The 17,399-nt window shown below is 35.8% G+C and overlaps 1 protein-coding gene across 4 annotated transcripts in view; it reads left to right on the top strand.

Annotated features, from left to right (window-relative positions):
- The first annotated feature begins 3 nt into the window (after positions 1-3).
- Positions 4-17,399, top strand: part of LOC123529996 (DCC-interacting protein 13-alpha-like) — a 90,719-nt gene continuing 73,323 nt past the window's right edge. For 2 of the 4 annotated variants that reach the window (XM_053521055.1, XM_053521054.1), the window contains exons 1-6: positions 6-308; positions 9,959-10,117; positions 12,343-12,414; positions 14,004-14,091; positions 15,311-15,352; positions 15,968-16,068. In XM_053521055.1, coding sequence (XP_053377030.1) covers positions 255-308; positions 9,959-10,117; positions 12,343-12,414; positions 14,004-14,091; positions 15,311-15,352; positions 15,968-16,068 — 516 coding nt within the window. In that variant the 5' untranslated portion in view covers positions 6-254. Of the gene's footprint in view, positions 309-9,958; positions 10,118-12,342; positions 12,415-14,003; positions 14,092-15,310; positions 15,353-15,967; positions 16,069-17,399 lie in introns of all 4 variants that reach the window. The other 2 variants (XM_053521056.1, XM_053521057.1) reach the window with 2 other exon arrangements.

Here is a 17,399-nt window from a genome sequence, read left to right as displayed (position 1 = left end):
TAAACACAAAATTGAAATCAAATATATTGTAATTGACTGCAATACTTAAAAACTTGAAACAAAAAGAAGCATTGACCACATTTATTCTAATTCAATGACAACAAATATAGAGCATTTTTGAGCTAAAATATTTTATTTTTATTCGCTCCGAATTTACAGTGCTAGGCAACTTCCTGTTTCGTACTTTTTGCAATTAGCCGAAAAATATTCACGTTTTGTGTGCTAATTAGTTTTGTCGACGTATTTAAGTTACAATGCCGGAAATGCCAAAGTTGCATCTAGAGGATGCACTGGAAGACAGTCCCCAGGTATTTCAGATTTCATACAATTTCATGGAGTTTGAGCGTAATTTGACATTTCAAGGGGAGTAACTCATGTCAGCTGTCAAATTTGTCAAGTCTAAGAATTAAGCAGCAATGATGTTAAAGCATTACCAGGTGCCTTAAATGCATTTTACTACTGTGTAAAATAATATATGTATATTTGTACTACGGTGTAAAATAATATATGTATATTTGAACACCCGTCAATGATGATGGATCAAAGCAGCCAAAATGATACGCAGCATTGCAACAAAAAAAAAGTAACCTACGAAAAATATACTTTAGGAAAGAAGTATTCATAATTTTAACATGTCCAAAACATTACGGAATGATACTAATTTCACTTGGGTATTGATTACATTTTACTCGGACTTTATCATAGACTCCCTGTGTAAAATCTCAAACTATTAACTAAAATAAAGGTATTAAATCGATATAATATTTCAATGAAACTTAAAAGTTTTGTTGTTTGTAGCATCATCTGGGACATGTGCAGTGAAAAGTCTTGATTTGATTTCTAAAATAGTGTGATATTTATTTCTAAAATCACTATATGTTCATTGTAAATATACTTTGTTATACCCAATTGGAAACTGGCAGGTACTCGAAAATGCAGCTCTCTGATTGGTCAGTTAGAACCTCTAATGTACTGTGATCTCATGATAAAGTTATGGATTAATACACAGAATCTCAACTGGAGATAATCTCCCCCTGGCACGTATCACCGCCTTAACCGGCGTTATCTTAATAAAGTATTACACTGGCGATACAGCCTAGTCTGTTCCACTCATCTGTCTAGCAATACAGTTAATATGTAGTACATGTATGTATACACGTGGAAGAGTCTATGATATGGCAATCACTTAATAAACCTAATTGGGTCAAACGACCACTGTTGATTTCTCATACTTCCAATCACAAATTCATTTCTTCCCCGTGTAGAATATATTAACAACATTAAGAAAAACACCATTATCATTATAAACAAACGATCTGATAAAAAGTTTTTCACGCACAAATTTTTATCATTCTGCTGTCTGTTTCATACACCGCTAAAACAAGATCTCATTCAGTTCCCATGTAATGTTGGTGAGATTTGCTCTATATGCCTTTCAAGTTGCGAATCTATTCATTTTTATAGCTCTTTGGTTTAACTCTTAAAATTTTATTACAATGAAACTATTCACTACTCAAAATAGAATGTGAAAATTCACTTGAACCTATTCACTGTGAAAAAGTTTACATTAAGTGTCATACCTGTTACAGCAAATATTATACTTTGCAAAATTTACAGGAAGCCGGGGTCACGGTGATGTCAGTTCCAGTTTGCTGCATTCTTTATCTGGCTTTAGGCTTTAGGCTTATTATTTAATGACAATATTTTCCAATTTTTGTCCAATGTTTTATCTTTTAAAAGAAAATAATCATTTTCTTAACTAACTGGAAACATTTCTTGCATAATTTTTGAGTGATGAATAATTTTCAGCAATCGAATGAAGTTCTGTATTCACTGCAGAGAGAACAACTTCCTGTCTGCTAGGGGTGCCTTGTTAGCTTCTGACAAAATTTTTAAAATCCATCACCAAGTGTGAAAGTATACTTGGGTTACCATAAAGCACAATTCTCAATCATCAAGATAAACATTCTATGCAAGTTTGTATCAGATCAAAGCATAAATGAAACCTCTATATGGCTGAAAGGGCCAAAATAGAAAATTTTGCCCCGTCAGGGGCAGTATCTCCAGAAGCCATGATGGAATCTAGTCAGTTTTCGAAAGGAACCGAGGTCTTATTGTGACTTAAATTGTATGTAAGTGTGGTTAAAATGGAATGTAAAATGTCACTTCTATCCTGTTCACAAGGTAAAAATTAACAAATTTTGGTTCTTTCAGGGGTTAGTCAGGGGCCGTAACTCTGGAAGCTATGGTTGAATCTGACAGATTCACCATAGAAGCCAAGATCTATTGTTGTTAAAGATATTTTGCAAGTTTGTATCAAATCAAATCATAAATAAATTCTCTATATGACTGCAAAAGACAAAATAGCAAATTTTAGCCCTTTAAGGGGCCAGAACTCTGGAACAAAAAAATAAATCGTATTTGTAGATCAGTGGTATGTACGTCATTTGAGACATGGCTTAACATGTGAAACACAGTATATTGAAGTCTATCAAGCGTTTTATGACAGAATTTGATTTTTTTTCATTCCAGTGCTAGCCCTTTCGAAATAAATGTTGTGTGGCATTATTTACATCTAACTGCAGATTCCTGAAGTAGAAAAAAATATCATCCTAAATCTGTAACACATACAGAAGTAGCATCCCGCAACTGTAACATATCCTGCCTGCTAAACTGTAACATTTTATAAAACCACAAAAAATTAGACCCACAGTAATTTTTCTACCTCGTATTAAAAGTGCATGACTGAAGGGGAAATTTATCGATGCAATGAGCATAAAATATGGTTGAAATATCTTTTAATCAATTCCTTTTTGATAATTTTATATCAAAATTTCAAATTCTGTCATAAAAGGCTTGATAGACTTCAATATACTGTGTTTTGCATGTTAAGCCATGTCTCATATGATGTACATACCATTAATCTGGAAATACAATTTATTTTTTTGCAAAACAGAGACAAACCTTTACCATTTCTTTGGCAAACAAACCACCTACAGCAATTATTATCCTCCATATGCTGTAACATTATCTAGGAAAACTGTAGCAGCAGCATCCTAAATCTGTAACATGATATCCTCCACAGCCAAGTCTCATATAACAGTTCCTCCCCCGTGGATTAAGCTGTGAATGAAATTATCTATCAGCATTATTATAAGGGATGTATTATGTAATACCCCCGGTGTCCGTCTGTCCATCCGTTAGCAATTTCGTGTCCGCCCTGTAACTCTTGAACCAATTGAAGAATTTCAAAGAAACTTGACACAAATGTTAATCACACTTAGACGACGTGCATAGCGCATGTTTCAGATGACTCACTTCAAGGTCAAGGTCACACTTAGGGGTCAAATGTCATATCAGTTTGTTTCGTGTCCGCCCTGTATCTCTTGAACTGCTTGAAGGATTTCAAAGAAACTTGGCAAAAATGTTTACCACACTGAGACGACATGCAGAGCGCATGTTTCGGATGACTTGCTTCAAGGTCAAGGTCACACTTAGGGGTCAAAGGTCATATATGACTGCTTTGTGTATATTGCTCTGCCTCTGCATTGCAGTGCTCTTGTTTTTAGCTCGACTATTCGAAGAATAGTCTAGCTATTCTACTCACCCTTGCGTCGGCGTCGGCGTCACACCTTGGTTAAGTTTTTGCATGCAAGTACATACAGCCATCAATTAAAGGCATATAGCTTTGAAACTTATTTTTTCTTTTTCTAGGTCAATTACCAACCTCTCTGGGTCAAGTCCCATAACTCTGACATGTATTTTGAGCAAATTATGCCCCCTTTTGGACTTAGAAAATTTTGGTTAAAGTTTTACATGCAAGTTGCTATCTCCAAAACTAATGCAGATATTGATTTGAAACTTCACATGTGTCTTCGGGGTTATAAAACTAGTTGATAGCACCAAGTCCCATAACTCTGACCTTCATTTTGGCCAAATTATGCCCCCTTTTGGACTTAGAAAATTCTGGTTTAAGTTTTGCGTGCAAGTACATACAGCTATTTCTAAAAGGCATATAGATTTGAAACTTATTTTTGAGTCGGCTAAACGCTGTCAAGCGTTTGACGAGTCCTTGCTATCGCCCGATTTCTCATTCTTAAATGGCCTCACAACACAGCGAAGTGATGTAGTTCCATTAGATTGTCTCTAATTTCGAAGAGTTCATTGATCGAATAAGTTCATTTATGTCAATCCTATTTGCTATGACCAATATACGATGTAATCTGTCATATTTATGACTTGTAATTGTGCAATACTCGAATAAAGCCACGTATTTTCTTCCGCGGTAACTCCTTAAGCATAAACACGCATAACGATTCTGCGGGATTTGGTAATACATTTGCGCATAGGATTATGGTGACGAATTTTATGCCCTTTTGTCACAAAATAGCAAATATGATGTTCACAAATTCAAATAAAAACTGAAGATTAACTTATTAGCCAAATTATCCATTTGTTACCCTGTCCGTTTCAAAAAATAAATCTCTAAAATCATTGCGCAAATAACAAATTTATTGCGCTGTGCATTTTATGAATTGCGCAGGCTTACAAAGCTTGCGTAATATCCAGCGAAAGACAAAATATAGTTCCAGAACATACTGCTAGTATTTTATTGAGTGGGTACCTCTGAAAGCATTGGAATGTCTCTTATCAAAGAGTTTACCACATCGATGAAATTAAATTATGACAGCTTCATTTTAAATGACCCGAATAAGATATGTGCAGTACGTTAATTCTTGCGAGACTTCTCGGATGAATCCTAACTACATTCTGGACACTTTTCGGCGAACACGCGTGACCTGTTTATAACAACGCTTCTACGACTTTGCGTGGGTTGAATTTTGCAGTCAGTAAACGGATAAATTATCGGAAGAAGAAGCTCTTACTGGTTTGTTTAGTTACTACTGATATTAAAAATGATTTTATTTCTTATTTTTCGAGAAATAAACAAATCGGCGAAACATTAAATTGTATTTTCTTATAGTTTTTGAAATCGAAAGTAGATCGTCTATGTTTGGCTACTTTGACTAAACGAAACAACTTTTTTATGAAAAGATTTAAATAAGAGGTAATTTAACCGTAAACTTCAATGTCAGATACTGCCAATTGCTGCTAAATGTCTTCGTATCATCACAATTTGTAAAATATATTGTTGAAACTGGAGAAAAGTGTAATCGTATCCGGATATAATATTTTGGGTAAATATCAAGCTGTGTTATGAAATTTTAACATTCAAGTAACATACATGATAGAATCTAGGTAATATTTAGAAATTGAAACAGAAGATTTTCAGTTAAAATCGCACCAAAGGCTGTATCAAGGGTCTACATATTCAAACATTTCTTGTGGTAATACCCCAAACCCTACTTGCAGGAAGGGGTATCCTCCCACACCCTTCCCCCATGTTGCCACTTTACAGTTTGATACATTTGCCCTTATACCACCTGCCGCAATGCCCATTTCAAAATCTGACTGCAATTTAAAGCGGAAAGAAACACCCCTCCCCACACCCACCCTGCCACCGACCACGTTAAAATGGCTCAAACATTTTTCTGCCCAGTCTGGGCCTGTTTGTCTACATGAATCAAAATGGATAATTGAAAGTGGATGGACTTCGGGATAACAGACATGATTTTTAAGGGGTTAACAAGTCTGAAATAGACTAAATGATAGTTTTAACTAAAAAAGAACTGCATTTATTAATATCGGTTACACTATATATTGACATTCAGCAACATTTACATGCATGTATCTCTAAACCAAAAGTAAGTATACTTTAAATTGACATCACTTATAATGTGATTGAAAAATACCTAACATATGACAAGGCTATCGCCAGGCCCATTATAATATCTGTAAAATATCAGTTCTTTTGTCCATCCGTTACAAATTGTATGTGGCAATCCGCGCTGTAAAATTTTAATATTATAAATTGTCATATTCAAATTTTATCATGTGCGAATATATACCTGCCGATAATTGCCTCTTTTGGCAATGCCGGAGGTAAATGTTTACTGGAAAAATATATAAAGTCATGGGCAGTATCTTAGTGTCAGCTGTCAAATAATAGTTTGTACTTTCAACATTTTTATTTCTGCGAACCACTCTTCAATTTTAGAGAAATATATTGGGTTTAAATACTTGTATAATGTCAATAAAAGTTTTACTAGGCATCGACCGAATGTTCATTTCATTTATTGTAACAAAATCTCTCTTTAGTTGGGGAAAAAAACTAAAAACAAACTGAAACTGGTAGACTATACTGTCAGTACATCAATCATTAGCCGACTCAGGCCCTTCAGGCCTTTGATTTCTTTTTCTAGATCAATTACCAACCTCACTGGGTCAAGTTCCATAACTCTGACATGTTTTTTGAGCAAATTATGCCCCCTTTTAGACTTAGAAAATTTTGGTTAAAGTTTTACATGCAAGTTATTATCTCCAAAACTAATGCAGATATTGATTTGAAACTTCACATGTGTCTTCTGGGTTATAAAACTAGTTGATAGCAGCAAGTCCCATAACTCTGACCTTCATTTTGGCCAAATTATGCCCCCTTTTGGACTTAGAAAATTCTGGTTAAAGTTTTGCGTGCAAGTACATACAGCTATTTCTAAAAGGCATATAGATTTGAAACCTACTTTTTCTTTTTCTAGATCAATTACCAACCTCACTGGGTCAAGTCCCATAACTCTGACATGTTTTTTGAGCAAATTATGCCCCCTTTTAGACTTAGAAAATTTTGGTTAAAGTTTTACATGCAAGTTACTATCTCCAAAACTAATGCAGATATTGATTTAAAACTCACATGTGTCTTCGGTGTTATAAAACTAGTTGATAGCAGCAAGTCCCATAACTCTGACCTTCATTTTGGCCAAATTATGTCCCCTTTTGGACTTAGCAAATTCTGGTTAAAGTTTTGCATGCAAGTACATACAGCTATTACTAAAAGGCATATAGATCTGAAACTTATTTTTTCTTTTTCTAGATCAATTACTTACCTCACTGGATCAAGTCCCATAACTCTGGCATGTACTTTGGGCAAATTATGCCCCCTTTTAGACTTTGAAAATGCTGGTTAAAGTTTTACATGCAAGTTTCTATCTCCAAAACTAATGCAGATATTGAATTGAAACTTCACATGTGCCTTCGGGGTTATAAAACTAGTTGATAGCAGCAAGTCCCATAACTGATATGCATTTTGGTCAAATTATTCCCCCTTTTGAACTTAAAACTCTTTTGATATTTAACCTTTTTGGGTAATATTTTCCTGCTTCTGGGACAATATTTCGAATATTCGAGCTTGGCTGTCTTACGGACAGCTCTTGTTATTTGGTAGATCCCTTTTTTGTTCACTTACAATAAATTTTTTTGAATTACTTCCCTTTTATGTTACTATAAATAGCTTTTTTTTTGAAAAATTTTTATTATTGGCCATAGGGAAAAACCGAGACCACTTTTGTGGTACAACATTGATGGTACCTCCAATTTTTAGGTCTATTTTGACATACCTGTACCTGGTTACGATTTTTTTGTGGACTTTGAATATTTTTTGTGGACTTAAATTTTTTTTTTTTTAAGTTCTTCCCTTTGTTGTTCCAGTTTTTTGGGCTTCAAGAGTCAAGTTCTTTAAAGTTTGCTCCCATCCTCTGATGTAACCCTTCGGGCATATATTGCCCTGCTTGGAGGAGCTCTTGTTATAATTTTCTGTCAGTTTATATTATGTATGACATGTACATATTACTATTATAACTTTTACCTTCAGCCTGCTTGCGGCAACTGATCCTGACTTTGCGGCCAGTGCAACCCAAAATTAGCCTGCCACTATTCAGTCAGTAAATTTTCAGTGAAAACCCTTCGAATAATAAATGGTACTGCCAAAATTGAATGATATTTTCATTTTGGTTTTGTTCCAGTGGTCACACCTTTTTGTCCAGTATAATCCAAACCAAACTATTTGGTGGTGGCAATTAATCTTAAAAGGAAATACTCTAAAGCATTTCAGCCATGCAGTATTGATAAAACATGTTTAAACTTTCATAAAAATGTTAACTGTTCTCATCATTATCCTAGGCAGTTTTTAAGTTAGTAAATCAGTGAGATGGCAGTGGCAATGGCTGTATCCATTTTGTATGGACCCGTGACATCACTGACTCTCATCACTGGGATAGGTATATAATAAACAGAAATTTAAAGTCAGGGTATATTATGATACACCAACTTTATATTGTGATTCATATCATAATTTATTACTATCTGGGAAGTGATACTTTAAATGAACAAAAGTAATGGTTTCTACTTGCTTACCTGTTATAACTGCGTAAATTGTATAGCAATAGCTTGCTAAATGATATAAAAGTATAATAATATCAAAATTAATATACATGAAGAAATGTGCAACAAAGTCATCATACAAAAGTGAGAGTAAAACTATAATTCTGTTTGCTAACATATGGGTATCTGTCATATAGATAGATCTGTCAACAAAAAATGACAGTTTTGCTCAGATGCATACAGATGCATTAAATTACAGATGCCAAAGTAACTTACAACAGGATTTTATCATATTTACTACTTTCTTGTCTAACATGCACACCACTAGTAGCTATAGCTAGGTCTGTTTTGGCCTTCTTTACAAAAACTTTTAAAAGGTTCACTCTTGTTATGGATTTCTTTTAATTAATAGACAGTAGAGGCCAATGCTGCCTTTATAGGAGGGCTGTTCAAAAATAACATAGACTTAGTCTCTAGCTTTAACATACTTTAATGAAGCAAAACAAAAAGTAAACCATCATGATCTGCAATCTCTCTGCTAACTTTGACACTGCAAATTTGATGTGATTATGATCATACAGTCAGGAGTTACGCCACTTCAAAAACAGTCACTAACATGAACCCGGCGCTCAGTGATCATATTTAAACGACATGTACGATGTCATGCCTTCATCGAGATGCTTTCATTAAGTTTGCATTAATTAATATTTGTACATTTATTTTATTAATTTTGATGAACAATACCTAAGTCATTAGTTGTGTGGTTAGAATACTGAAAAAAGTATGAACACATGTCAAGCATCTCAGACAGGGTGTGCTTCGTGAGTACTTGGTCTTTATCAAAGGTGTCATACTTTGACATTAACATCAAATCACAGATTCTTTGTTTTCTCTCTCCACATACGCTCTCTTTAAGCAAGTCTGGGCCATTTGGGAATTGTACCACTTGAAGACCAAGACACAGATGACTGAATATTGTTGTGGGGTCTTCTGCATTAGTTTATAAATTTCAGTTGTTGTTTGTCAAAATTCTACAAAACTAAACATGACATAGCATGCATTATAAACAGTAATACTCACTTGGTTTAAACGTTGTTTACTTCCGTCTCCAACATCCGAATGATGCTATACTTTCGACGGATGTTGCAGTGACATGCTGCTGCACTTTGACATATTTTCTGGTAAACAAGTGTTTCATCAGTGCAAACATTAGCGATCAAATTTAAATCATGACAGATTAGAAAGTAACTGTGCCGGTTATACTTAGGTATGGTAATATAATTGTTCTATGCATTTACCCTATCAGCTGTTACAAAAATGTATGACCAGATTAGAGAAAGATTGCAAATTATTAAGATATAGTTTGCATTGCTCTTTACACAATATGCCGCTTTTGACAGCAAAAGTCTTATGTTATATTTGAACAGCCCTTGTACATTTGTATATTAATCATTTCAGAAAATAACCTGTATTTGAGAGAGATGAGAGTATTTTGCTTGGATCTTCCTCTGATTTCCATTTTTCTTTTAGGAAACTTGTATTGTTTAGACACCACCATGTCTCTCATTATTCAGTATGATCGGCCTATATATAATTTATCTAATATACACTGCTTTCCTCATATGGTCTGATAATTGATCCTTACATCCCAAAATGAGATTTTTCTTTAAACTTTATTTTCCAGACGAGAAATCTTTTGTCAGTTTTTGAGAAAGATGCAATGGTATTGAAGAAGTACAGCATGGGGCTCCACAACTGCTGCCAGAGAGTGATGAGTGCTCAGAATGAATTGTGTGCTGCCACACAGTCTCTCTCACAACATCTGAGGAATTATGAACTTCAGGTAAGCACTGTTTTCTCTTGCCATTGCTTTGTGCAGTCACACTGTCTCTCTCACAACATCTGAGGAATTATGAACTTCAGGTAAGCACTGTTTTCTCTTGCCGTTGCTTTGTGCAGTCACACTGTCTCTCTCACAACATCTGAGGAATTATGAACTTCAGGTAAGCACTGTTTTCTCTTGCCGTTGCTTTGTGCAGCCACACCGTCTTTCTCACAACATCTGAGGAATTATGAACTTCAGGTAAACACTGTTTTCTCTTGTTGTTGCTGTGTACAGTCACACTGTCTCTCTCACAACATAGATCTGAGGAATTGTGAACTTCAGGTAAGCACTGTTTTTCTTGCCATTGCTTTGTGCAGTCACACTGTCTCTCTCACAACATCTGAGGAATTATGAACTTCAGGTAAACACTGTTTTCTCTTGTTGTTGCTGTGTACAGTCACACTGTCTCTCTCACAACATAGATCTGAGGAATTGTGAACTTCAGGTAAACACTGTTTTCTCTTGCCGTTGCTTTGTGCAGCCACACCGTCTCTCTCACAACATAGATCTGAGAAATTGTGAACTTCGGGTAAGCACTGTTTTCTCTTGCCGTTGCTTTGTGCAGCCACACCGTCTCTCTCACAACATAGATCTGAGAAATTGTGAGCTTCGGGTAAACACTGTTTTCTCTTGCCGTTGCTTTGTGCAGCCACACCGTCTCTCTCACAACATCTGAGGAATTATGAACTTCGGGTAAGCACTGTTTTCTCTTGTCGTTGCTGTGTGCAGTCACACAGTTTCTCTCACAACATCTGAGGAATTGTGAACTTCGGGTAAGCACTGTTTTCTCTTGTTGTTGCTGTGTGCAGTCACACAGTTTCTCTCACAACATCTGAGGAATTATGAACTTCGGGTAAGCACTGTTTTCTCTTGTTGTTGCTGTGTGCAGCCACACTGTCTCTCTCACAGCATCTGAGGAATTATAAACTTCAGGTAAGCACTGTTTTTTCTTGTTGTTGCTATGTCAGCCACACCATCTCTCTCACAACATCTGTGGACTTATGAACTTCAAGTAAGCACTGTTTTCCTGAACAGTGCTTACCTGAAGTTCATGTTCATATTTCCTCAGATGTTGTGAGAGAGAAGCTCTGTGGCTGCACACAGCAACAATAAGAGAAAACAGTGCTTACCTGAAGTTCATAATCCTCAAATATTGTAAGAGAGAAGCTCTGTGACTGCACACAACAACGACAAGAGAAAACAGTGCTTACCTGAAATTCATAATTCCTCAGATGTTGTGAGAGAGAAACTCTGTGGCTGCACACAGCAATGGCAAGAGAAAACAGTGCTTACTTGAAGTTCATAAGTCCACAGATGTTGTGTGCAGTCACAGAGCTTCTCTCTTACAATATCTGAGGATTATGAACTTCAGGTAAGCACTGTTTTCTCTTACCATTTCTGTGTGCAGCCACACCGTCTCTCTCACAACATCTGAGGAATTATGAACTTCAGGTAAGCACTGTTTTCTCTTGTCTTGCTGTATGCAGCCAAACTGTCTCTCTCACAACAGCTGAGGAATAATGAACTTCAGGTAAGCACTGTTTTCTCTTGTCTTGCTGTTCGCAGCTTTGCAACCACACAGTCTCTCTCACAACATCTGAGGAATTATGAACTTCAAGTAAACACTGTTTTCTCTAGTCGTTGCTGTGTGCAGCCACAGAGTTTCTCTTGCAATGTTTGAGGAGATCACTTCTATCAAATGTTGCCCTTGTTTTTACAGTTAGTGGAATAGCCTTTATTACAATTGCAATTTTAACCCTTATCATGCTGGACACGACTGATTCTGCCTTTGCGACCAGTGTAGATCATGACCATTCAGGCAGTATCTTTTTGGTATGTGCCCATTTTAACAGTTAATGGTACTGTCCAAATTGAAAGATGGACAAGTTCATTATAGAAATTTAGCAGGGTGAGGGTTAATGTCCATGATTGATTAGTTACCAGATGTTAAAGCTGTTAGAAGACTGTGGAGATTTTGTATACTGCTATATAAGAGACAAACAACAAACAATTCTGAATATGGCCTTAATGATTTCAGTCTTTATTTATCATGTCAACACCTAAGCTTAAAAAGTATGTTACACAAAAAATTTAAAATTTGTTTATGTCTTCAAAGCTTTAACTGTGTAAATCTAGATCAGTTTTCAGCAGTAGATAATAATTATATTGATTTTATGTTTCAGAAATTTCCACTAGAAACAGAAAATAGTATACTGACATCAACGTTGGAACAGTTTGCTGCATATCTAGACAATGTAAGTGTCAACAGGGTAGATATGGTTGATGGCAAATACTTTTTAACTCAAATAATAAAGTGCTGTATATTACTGAAATGAATGCCAAATGTTTGAATATGAAACTGCTTCTGTTGATAAGTCTGCCCAGTTATGTTGGTAGGTAGAGTATTAGTATATAGACTATGGATCAAAAGGTTGTGTGTTTGATCCCTAGTAGGGGTGTTTGTTCTCAGTGTCTAATATGTTCTCTGAAACCGCTGGTCAGAATTACACCAAACTTGGTCTGTAACATTCTGGCAAGGTCCTCTCTCAAGTTTGTTCAAATGATCCCACTTGACCCCTTTTAGGGGCCGGTACAGCTTAAGTAGAAAAACCTTTACATGACTTCTTCTCATGAATAGCTTGATAGATATTCATCAGACTTGGTCTGTAGCATTGTTATAAGGCCCTATCCCAACTTTTTTCAGATGGAGACACTCTGTCCCTGTTTGTGACCATTAGAGATAAAAAATAGAAATACCTTTTAACAACTTCTTCTAATGAACCGCTTGATGGATCTTCAACAGACTTGGTCTGTAGCATCAATGTGAGGTCCTCTCCAAAATTTGTTTTAAATGAGGGCGCTTAACCCCTTTCTGGGGCCGCTAGAACTAAAAGTAGAAAAAAACTTTAAGCAACTTCTCTTTTCACAAACTGCTTGATGAATCTTCATCAAAGTTGATCTATATAGCATCTTTATAAGGTCCATTTTCAAGTTTGTTTAAATTGGGCCTTTGGTCCCTTTTGGGGTTGCTAGGACTAAAAATAGAAAAAAAAACATTTAAATGACCACTTCTCATGAAAGAACCTTACTACGGATCTTCATGAAACTTGGTTTGTAGCGTCATTGTAAGATCTTCTCCCAAATTTATCCAAATGGTGGCACTTTGGACCTTTTAGGGGCCACTAGTTCATATTAAACACAGTTGTTACCATTCATGATACAGTATTTCATACATATATTCAAGGTCAAACAGTCATCTTAGGTCTGTGACAGATGAGCGACTTAGGAGCTGTATGGCCCTCTTGATTTCTTTATTATAACTGAAATGAATATTTTGTGAAAATAATCGGTCTTTAGGAAAAGCTTATGTATCAAATCATTATTATGACCAAAACAGCTTTTGAATAGATTTTTGACAGGAACTTGAGAGGTATGAAAGTCGCTAATTACAACACCACAGTTTGACACAAAGTAATGATGTGTTTACATCAAGGATGGGAGCAAATATTAGAACATTCCAATATTAGTATTTCTGAAGAATATTTAATATAATTATGAATATTTGAATGTTTAATTTTCGTATTTGTACCCATTTTAAGTTGATATTTCCCAGTATATTAATGCATATTGGGAACAAGTGAGTACTGGTACGGAATCCAGGAACAGGTGATGGTGTAAGTAAAACACAGTCTTTGTTGGTTGAATGACATTCTTGCAGATATAAATTGATATAATGCAGTCATAACTTAGTGTTATGCTGGATCAGTTTTGACTGAGACTGTACATGTATGGCTGCTGTAAAATGTTTGTTCAGACAATAGAGAAAGTTTTATTTTGTTTACAGATCAGTTCCTTACAGCAAGTGCTGTCAGCACAGTTCTCTGAGACAATGATGTATCCAATGACTAAAGCCATCCAGGCTGATCTAGATGGTAAGAACACTATCAATTATTAACTGCATCTGATAGCATCTAATTCTTAATTTTGTTCCATTCATTTGGGAAAATGTGTGTAGCTGAGGCATATAGTAGCATTACTCTATGTAGTGTATGGATACACCAGCTCCTCTTTCATCATGCTGCTAACGATTTCCAGGCATCTCAGAAACAATAGAAATTTGGCTGCAGATTTGTCACAGGTTTGTGCAGAGAAAGTGGTTAGTCAGGACTGCAGTCATAGAGAAATGTGAATGTCCACTGATGGTCCACTGATGAAAGCAATATAAGAAAATTTGATAAACATGGGAATGTGTATAAACTGGTCTGCATACCAATGCCATCAATGCCGGGTTTATACAGCAGTGCAATGCAGGGTTTATACACTGGTGCAATGCCGGGTTTATACACAAGTGCAATGCCAGGTTTATACACCAGTGCAATGCCAGGTTTATACACCAGTGCAATGCTGGGTTTATACACTAGTGCAATGCAGGGTTTATACACCAGTGCAATGCAGGGTTTATACACAAGTGCAATGCAGGGTTTATAGTCCTCAGTGGCAACTTCTGCTGCAAGTATCTGTCACTTTTCTACATTATGCTTGCATTGTCAATGTAAGGAGTGGGGATAATACCACATAGTGGAATTGGATTTGATATCATCTCGAAAGGATTTAAATTTTGATGCACCAGCAGAGTTCTTATCTGTCTCGTCATGCCTTTTGCTGCTTAAGAGCCACTTTCTCTGGTATTGGTCAAGCTCTCCAATATAGTTTTGACCTACATTTGCCGAGTAGATGATCCCTATTGCATTTAAGTCACTAAGCCAGCAGTCAGTGTCTCTTTGCCTTTTGCTCCTGTCCCCTATTGACTACTTTCCTATGACTACTACACTTTGGGTGTGGCATGTGCTTTTCTACTAAAGCATCTTTTTATTTTCACTTTTAAATGCACACATTTTATATCATTTACATATGTAAATGGTAACATGGTTTTACCACTTGTATCATTTGAGAATTTTCGCACTTTCATGTGTATCTTTAAACAGCCAAATCATAATAATATTATATTGGTTGTAGGGCACAACCTCACTGGAGGAGTTACGTTGGATCTTTCTCAAGTTTAAACTGTAAAGATGTCATATAACTTAGATTGTCATAATGTGACTAAAGTCGAACAACAGTAAAACAAACATTCATTTTCTACTTTTTCAGAAATCTCAACAATGTATGAAATGTTTCAAATAGCCACACATGGTAAGTTTCATACTTCAATTTTTGTGCAGATTTCAACATCTTTTTGTATTAAAGATAGTCTGACAATAATTTTATTTGGGAATATGCATTTTTGGATTTCAGAGAATTTTAATATGTTCATTTGGATTGTTTGACTTTGTGGACTGTTGCAACCATGAGATTCAGAAGTCAGTGCACCATCCCCTCGGATATTAATGATTTCACAGTATTTAAAATCTGGATACAGAGCCAAGAAACTGTATGTTTAGTTGTAAAATTACAGTAGTAATTGTCTTTCAAAAGTGACTGTAAATCAGGATCCCACATGGATGCTTTTTACACCATGCTTATAATAGAACTAGGGAAAGCTTCTGGAGGAGTCACATATGCAGATAGATAGCAAAGTTTGTAAATGAACTTGAACATCCCCACCACAGCATCATAATTATGATAAATTTCAAAATTGAAGTTTTATGGTAAGTTCTATTTTATTTTCCTCTTATCATGTGTATAAAACTACAGCATGTGATCAGTTTTTGTGTGTTTCACTAAAAATTAAAAAGTATTTCTTAAAGTGTGTTTTATAGTTAAAGGAAGACAAGTTTATTTGATGATTTAATATTTGTATATTTATAGAACATGAACACGCAATGACAAGGTTTATGAAAATGCCTAAGAAGAAAGATGTGCAGGAAGTGAATGAGGAGTTGTATATGATGCGCAAAAAATATCACCAGGTAACTCTTCTCTCCCAGCTAAACTCTTGTGGTGGTGACAGATCTTGTGGCAAACTAAGTTTCAACTAGCGATTTTTGAGATATGCCTACTTTTGACAATAATTTGTTGATAACGCTGCTCTGAATTTTAGAAAAGTTTGGCAGTTTTGAAGAAATTCACTTTAATTGTGATTTGTGAGTTTGTTATCAGCATTAAAAACATTTGATGTTGTTAATTATTGTATTATGTGAATTACAACACGGGCTTCACTGCACAGTTGACTATGGTCATGCTTCAGTCATCACAAAAAAAACCCACTGTCCTAGGTCAGATTTAATGAGTAATGATAGATAAATATCAAAATGTTTGCATACGAGTTGCAATAATGATATTCTTGCTAGAAACAGATGTTTTCTTTTTCATTTTCCACGAGTGTCTTTTTCATTTTCCTGAGTCCTAGTCTCCCCCAAAAACCTATGATTTCAAAGCACACTGATGGATTAGAAGCAGTAGACAGACTGGCCCACCAGGACATACTGAGATATGTAATTACAGTGCAGATAAATTTGGCAGTGTATCAGTTTACCAGTCAAAAACAGAGAAGAAAGAAGAACATCTGCTACTACAGCTGTTGAATTATTGATAACTCTAGATCGATGAAAGAGTCTGTCTCAGCTATTGATGTTTACTTACTGCATGTTTTCTCTAGGCTGACTTTATTCTTTTAAAAGAATAATGTATGTCTGTTTTCAGTCTGTTACTCTTTGTTTGACATTTACCAATACAGCATTCTATTATAGGTACTATGTGCCAGCTTCCAGTTAAGGTAGATCTGCACATTTGATTAAATGAAAGTGAAGGTGTAAAGTTTTTTAACCAGAAACCTAGAATAATGGCTGGTAGCAGTGATACGGGCCAGAATCTATTATATCCAGTGTGTAAAGTGTTAAGCAGTCAGCACTAATGTTATTCTTAAGGTTGATTAATCCCCTGCCGTGGCGGAGGGATTATAGGAATGGTCTGCGTCCGTCCTTCCGTCCGTAACAAAATCGTGTCCGGTCCATATCTCCTAAACCCCTATAAGGATTTTCATGAAACTTGGGTCAAATGATCACCTCATCAAGACGATGTGCAGAACCCATGAGTCAACCTTGTTGGTTCAAGGTCAAGGTCACAACTCACGGTCAAAGGTTTGAGCCTGCCATTTTGTGTCCGCTCTATATCTCCTAAACCCCTTGAAGGAATTTTATAAAACTTGGGTCAAATGATCACCTCATCAAGATGATGTGCAGAACCCATGAGTCAGCCATGCTGGCTCAAGGTCAAGGTCACAACTAAGGGTCCAAGGTTT

This window comes from Mercenaria mercenaria, chromosome 13 (genome assembly GCF_021730395.1).
Source record: "Mercenaria mercenaria strain notata chromosome 13, MADL_Memer_1, whole genome shotgun sequence".
Lineage (NCBI taxonomy): Eukaryota > Metazoa > Mollusca > Bivalvia > Venerida > Veneridae > Mercenaria > Mercenaria mercenaria.
Note: the sequence above shows the minus strand (reverse complement) of the source record. Positions and strands in the feature narration are given on the sequence as shown.